General features: G+C 52.5%; 1 protein-coding gene across 1 annotated transcript; it reads left to right on the top strand.

The window, feature by feature from the left end:
• Positions 1–4,699: 4,699 nt before the first annotated feature.
• On the top strand, positions 4,700–6,315 carry LOC119278186 (AF4/FMR2 family member lilli-like). Its single transcript, XM_037559541.1, has one exon. It carries the CDS (start codon positions 4,969–4,971, stop codon positions 6,094–6,096), a length of 1,128 nt encoding a protein of 375 aa, XP_037415438.1. The 5' UTR covers positions 4,700–4,968; the 3' UTR covers positions 6,097–6,315.
• The last annotated feature ends 302 nt before the right edge of the window (positions 6,316–6,617 follow it).

Below are 6,617 nucleotides of genomic sequence, written 5' to 3'. Positions count from 1 at the left end.
CTTTGAGGGATCACCCTACTTAAAACATCTACCATGCAAAAGAAGGGTGCATAAAAGGGATAAACTTTCACAAGTAGTTTATATATGTGTGATATGGTATAGCCCCTTTTCACAGCGCATGGTGATCTCCATCTCCACCTGCGCGGTCTGCCCATGCATGGTTGTCCTCGTGGTGATCTCCTTCTCCACGCCATGGTGTCAACCGCCAAGTGTTACATAAGATACTATGCTATTAAAAACTAATAGCTACTGAAAGTAAATTACATTACATGGCTTCTCATGTTGACACGCAGATCATTAATACAATAATGGGACAACCATATGGCTCCTGCCGGTTGCCACACTCATGACACGCAGGTCATGAAATAATAATATACTAGCAACATACATGGGCTATACCAAATCACAGTCATTCCCTGCAAAAACGAGTCAGACATTCTACCGCCAAAGATAAAACCTCTTGAAACTCTATCTTCCAAGCGGATTTTCTCATTCCGAGATTTCGCCACTAATCCAACTTTTCGTTAGCTTTAGTTTGACAGGTCGTGGAGCAAAATCGGAGTTCGTATGCAAAAGTTACAACCGTTTTACCGGGACCGCTCCAACAGATTTCAGCACTGCGGAAATCACATTTCCAAGGTGTTGATCTATGTTCCGATTCGATCAAACTCATTGATCTTCGCGTGCTGCATCCGGGTTTACGTTCCACTGTCTACCCCGATGGCGGAAACCGACCGGTAGGGGTAAGTCGTGTCACGACCTCTGCGTCACGATCACGAAAAAAAGATCACGAAACCAACCTTCAACACTGACGTGCGCGACCGATCTCATCGACCCGCACTTGAACCGATCTACATATCTCATATGCATATCATCAAAACTATCACCACACAGCGGAGGCTCTGATACCACTGTTGGAACACGCGGTACGCTACGCTAGCGCCAAATAAAATTTTCTACCACGCACCCAAGATCATGCTGCTGGAAATAGATCGCGGGATCGGGTTTACCACTAGACGCGCAGTCACCGCAGCGGAAGTAGAGTTGGTGATGCGTGTAGCCGATCTCCCGAGCCGTCTCCTCCTCGCGTCGTCAATCTCCCGCGAACAACGAAGACCCGTGAACGGTGATCTCCTGCGGACGGTGCCTCGCGGTTCTCTCGAACGATTCGTCCAAGCACCGCAGATGCGATGCCTACAAGATATCCACACGTGCAGGGTGCAGCGGCGGGCGGCAGACTGCTAGGTCCGATCGCACGTCATGGGCGTGGGGAATGGCGGCGACTATCGAGGGTTGGATCAAGATCAACCCTAAGAGGTGCACCCACTCCCCTTTATATAGACATCCGATGTGGGCTCAACACTTGATCCTACTAGGAGTCTGCGTCCATTTACCAGTCGGATCCAATCCGAATGGGCTGCAGCCCCTTAAGTGTGCAACCCTATAGGTTCACGTACACATGGACACGACCAAGTCGATAGTTGGTAGCGGCTCCTAGCAGAACATGCCAACTCCCATGTGTGCGTAAAGTCGTTTGGCGAACCTCGACAATGTGTCATATGCAACATTCCTTTTGCCTCATGATATTTGTTATCAAGCTCAAGGCGAGTACTTGTCACCCTTGTGATAGTTTGAACTCACTTCTCAAAACCGTGATACAGATTCCCGAACTGAGTTAACACTTAGCCCAAGACGCATGGCCATGCTTTTTGAATCTGATCACTCGAGAGGGCCCAGAGAATATCTCTCCAAATAGGAGGGGCAAATCCCATCTTGGTCAACCATGTCTCGCGGCATGTCTCACGACTCACCCGAAATCTACCTTTATAACTACCCAGTTACGGAGTAGCGTTTGATAGACCCTAAGTGAATCGATCCTCATCCCGAGAACATGTGAGGACCTCAGGTCTAGGACATGGCGTAGACATTATACTTGAGACTAACAGATGACAATCTCTCGCTGCGTCTCAAAGTGGGTCTGTCCGACTCGGTGATCTCCATCCCCGAGTCCATACTATCGGTTTAGCATCTCCATGCACATGACTTGTGAAACATAGTCATCACCCGAGTTGTATACTAGTCAAGGATATGTGTCCGCATAACCTTATCAACTAGGGACCATTAGAACAATCATCATACAATACATAGTTCCACAAACAAGTCACATACTTATTGATACATTCATTGATGATGTTCAAGGACAATACAAAGGACCCATGAATACATATGGAAATATCATCATCACATGATTGCCTCTAGGGCATATCTCCAACATTTGGGCCCAAAAGTGGCGGAGGATGAAATAAATTTAAGGTGGATGAATTCTTAAGCATGACTATTTTCTATAGAAAATCAAAATAACCAATGCAATCTAACAATGCGTACAATTTTTTTTGTGCGATTCTAACCAGAATAGCGAACCTAAAACATGTCGATAATGGGTCTTTAATGTAGCCTAAAAGATGCGAACCAACTTGTGGTTGAATGGTTAGGTGGACAATGGTATCCCATCTCACCGGGTTCAAATCATGGTGCTCGCATTTATCCTGGATTTATTTCAGGATTTTTGGCGGCACGCGTTTACTGGGAGGAGATGTTCCCGTCGACTACGAGTCGAGACGTCTATGGTAACTTTATAAAATCTCAAGATGCTATGTCGCCTTTTTTAATGCAACTTTTGCATGTGGAATGGCTTATTTGATTGAGTTATGACTCCTTGCTCCAGCAATCAGGTCCTTTAATTGCAAGACTAACAGTTATTTCAATTTCACTTAATCATCATTCTAACTTGAAACTTATCAAAAGAATTCTAACTTTTAATACGTAAATGCAAGCTCACATGTAATATAACTCAGAGTGAAGTAGCCAAGGGCTGGCACGACTAGGGTGGCATGTTGAACTAGAGAACTCGGACTTGTCGGGGGTCTTGAGCCCTTCTTATATTGAGCTAGATGCATGTAATTTTATTATCCCGGTGCAACGCACGGGCACACGCTGACGTCGTGAAATCTCAAAATGACATACCGGCTCACTCTCAGAGGTACTCATAAGGGTAGGATGTGCATGTGTGTATTCCTAGAGTAAGTATATGCGCATATATATGAGCGTTGCGTCTGTACTGTGTTATGAGAAAAATGTAGCCTAGAAGATCCTGGCAATTTTAATTTGGAGGTCTTTATGGCCATTTTAATTCGGGGGACAGTTGTGGCGAGGGTCAATAATATATCCTGGCAATGCAAGATCATGGACCATGTGGAAAGGCCCTCCTGGTGGCATCTTTCAGACCACAAACTAATTAAAAAGATTCTTTCGCAGAAAAACTAATTAAAATTTAGAATTCAGAATAAAAACTCTTCTAGTTTGGGCAAGAAGAATAAAAATTTAAAATTAACTCTTAGAGCATCTCCAATAGCTATGGATGTCTATACTCGTTTTCCACGACGTGAGCCCAAAACAGGCGCCCAACACCTTGTCTATATGGTCGTTCAAATATACACGTCTTCTAAATCGACCTCGACAATGTCCACGCCTGAACAATGTGAAGGCGTTGTCTAAACTCAGTTGTAGTCATGATTTCTTCCTCTCCTCAGCAACGGTCCACCTGTCATGTTCCCTTTATATAAACATTCTGATGCAAAACTGGATGTGTATATGAAAGAATCTTTTTAGACCATTTTCTATATGAATATATAGACATCCAAATATACACATGCTATTGGAGATGCTCTTAACGGGTATCGGGGAGGTATCGATGAATCAGAGAAGGAGCACGCTAGGTACATTGTAGCACTAGCAACTAGGGCAGCTATGCGCTTGAGCCTCGGCGAGGACATTGGCACGCAAGTTGACTATAGCTACCATCGAGTCGAGGACAGTATATGCCGACGCATTTCCTAATTTTTTATAAGTATCCGCGGCGGCGCTCAGCTTGCTCGTGCCGATCACATTACCGTTTCTCCCGTGCTCGACCATCTCGCCCCGCTGGGCCCCAACGTGTTTGAACTTCTTCGACGTGGCCAGGTCAACATTGACACGCAAAACTAGCCTAGGGCCCGGCGGTTATTTAATTGGAGTTGATTGATTCCACCGCCCGCCCGTCAAAAACTAAACTGGAAGGTAGTTTGACATTCGTCACCAAGCCAACTCTTTCCCCAGCGTACTCCTCGATAGAGACACTTGGGATGGTTTCATCATTCTTGATTTTTTTTTCACTAGTGTGCACCCTGCGAGGCAGGGCGGCCCCCTGGCGCCGTCCGCGGGGCACGCATTGCCCAGGCCACGCATTGAAGCATGCCGTGAGCTGCCTGCACCTGCACTGTGCCGGCCGCACGTTAACTGATCCGCCACGGACGTCGCCTTGACGCGCCTGCGGTGCACGGAGGCCTCGCACTGTGGACTACCACGCCGCGACTTAATTTTCACCGGCGCAACGTACGTGACTGACTGCCACCTCCGTGCACCGGGTGGTTTTATTACTCCACTGCCGCCGCCCCAGCGCAGCAGCAGCGCGCCACACGCGACCACGCACGGCACGAAGCAGCTGTTTAACTGCGCGGTGACAGCGCCGTCGCGCCTTCCCGCTTCGCTTTCGCTCCTGTTTCACCGTGCAGGCTCGATCGGTAATTCCCGGCGAGTGAAGGTACATAGCCGGGGTGGCGCGTCACCAGACAAAGATCGCAGAGCGCATATGCGGCTCTGCGGCACGCGAGGCGAGACGTGGAAATCAGGGAGCCAGCAGCCAGCTCCCACTTGATGTGATTGATGATAAATACGCGTCAAGTCGCTTCATACGCCTCCCTTTCTCGTTGGATCCCCATCCCCATCCCCATTCCCTTCTCCTCGCTTCGCAAGCTGCTCCGAGTCCCTCCCATGCCGTCCTGCAGCTAGCTGAGCTAGCTCGTGCTCCCCGTCCGAGCCCAGGTACAGGTCGCGTCGTGCTGTTCGTGGGGCTGCATTGCTCGGCGAGCGATGGACGTCGTCGTCGGGTTGCCGTCTTCTCCGCCCGAGTCCGGGTGCTCCTCGCCGTCCCTGACCGCGTCGCCCGAGTTCGAGTTCTGGATGGTGGGCAAGAACCCGGGCTCCTTCCCCTCCCCCGCCCTGCTCACCGCCGACGAGCTCTTCTCCGACGGCATTGTGCTCCCGCTCCACACCCTCCAGGCCCCTCCTGCCTGCCCCGACGCCGAGCAAGACCAGGGTGAAGAAGGCGAGGACACTGAGGCCGATGCCGACCCCAACAAGCCGCCGGAGGAAGAAGGGGAGCCTGCCACGCAGGCGCAGCCGCTCGCGGAGGCCTGCGCCGTCCCGACGCCGGACCTCCCCGCGGTCACCTTCAAGTGGAAGGACATCTTCAAGGCCACCGGCGAGTCCAAGGAACGCGCCAAGAAGGCGGAGCGCCGCGTCAGCAGCGTCAGCGGCAACGCCGAGCTCATCAACATCAACATATGGCCCTTCTCCCGGAGCCGCTCCGCTGGCCACTCTACCTCCGGCGCCAGCGCCGGCGCTAGCAGCAAGGCCAAGGCGACCAGTCCCAGCACCGGCAACGCCAGTGCCGCTGTTCCCAGCGCACCGGCGGCTCCAGCGACGGCGGCCGGGCGCAAGGTTAGCAGTGCGCCGTGCTCCCGGAGCAACTCCCGCGGCGAGGCCTCCGGTTCGGGGGCGCCGGCCGTCGCCATTGCGGCGGCAGCTGAAAAGGCCGCTGCCCAAGCGCCCGCCACGTCCATGCTGAGGCGGTGGGTTCCCGGCGGTCAGAGCAGAGCAGTGCTCGGCACAAACGGCATCCGCCTGGGCAGGGCCAGCCCCGTCTGGCAACTGAGGCGCAACAAGCTACAGCATCAGCAAGCCGCCGCGGAGCAGAAGCAGAGCAGCAAGAACAAGGCCGTCCCCGAAGGCGACGCCGCGACGAGCCAAGGCCAAGCGGACGCCGGTGAAGCAGACAAGGCGACGGCGTCGGCCGCAGATGCAGCGCCGGCGACTGTGAGCGCGCCAGCCGCCGCGTGCCGGAACAACGCGGCCTGCGCGGAAGTCGCCGGCGAGGAGTGCGTCCCGCCGCAGGGGCTGTTCGGCCTCCGCACCTTCTTCTCCAAGAAGGTGTACTGATCCCGACACACCGCGCCATGCGTGGCCGTGGCCCCCTCACTGAATGTACATAGGACTCGAGCTGGTACAGGCTCGCCTCGTCGATCCCTTCCACGACCCCCTCCGCCGCCCGTTCGTTCGCTAGCTTAAGCATTCTTTTCCTCTTACTTATCTCTGTACTGTACTACGCATCGCCATGAATGATAGCTCAGCTCAAGCTGCCGTCCTCTCAATCATGAACCGTCCAAGTCAATGGCCATGTACCACTAGTTAGTGTGCACTAGTAAAACCGTAACACGCAAAAAACCATCGATGTGGCGTGCAACACAAACTCACCGGTCCCTTGCATGGCGAGACATGGGTTAATGGGGTTGGTTGGCTGAGTGGGGAGGGTGATGGGGCCAGAGATTAGAGGAGATGCCAAATGATTTGGGGGCAAAAGGCTGGAAAAGTCAGGGTGGCCTCTGCGGCGCCTGTCCCTCCCGCCCGCCGTCCATGCATGCACCGGAACCGGATCGACGATGGATCGATCGGGAGCTCTG

This window comes from Triticum dicoccoides, chromosome 3B (genome assembly GCF_002162155.2).
Source record: "Triticum dicoccoides isolate Atlit2015 ecotype Zavitan chromosome 3B, WEW_v2.0, whole genome shotgun sequence".
Classification (NCBI taxonomy): domain Eukaryota; kingdom Viridiplantae; phylum Streptophyta; class Magnoliopsida; order Poales; family Poaceae; genus Triticum; species Triticum dicoccoides.
The sequence above is the reverse complement of the archived record's forward strand: the minus strand, read 5'-3'. Positions and strand labels throughout refer to the sequence as shown.

Excerpts from the sequence above, each read along its gene's own strand:
- LOC119278186 (XM_037559541.1), top strand. The coding sequence starts at position 4,969 with ATGGACGTCGTCGTCGGGTTGCCGTCTTCTCCGCCCGAGTCCGGGTGC.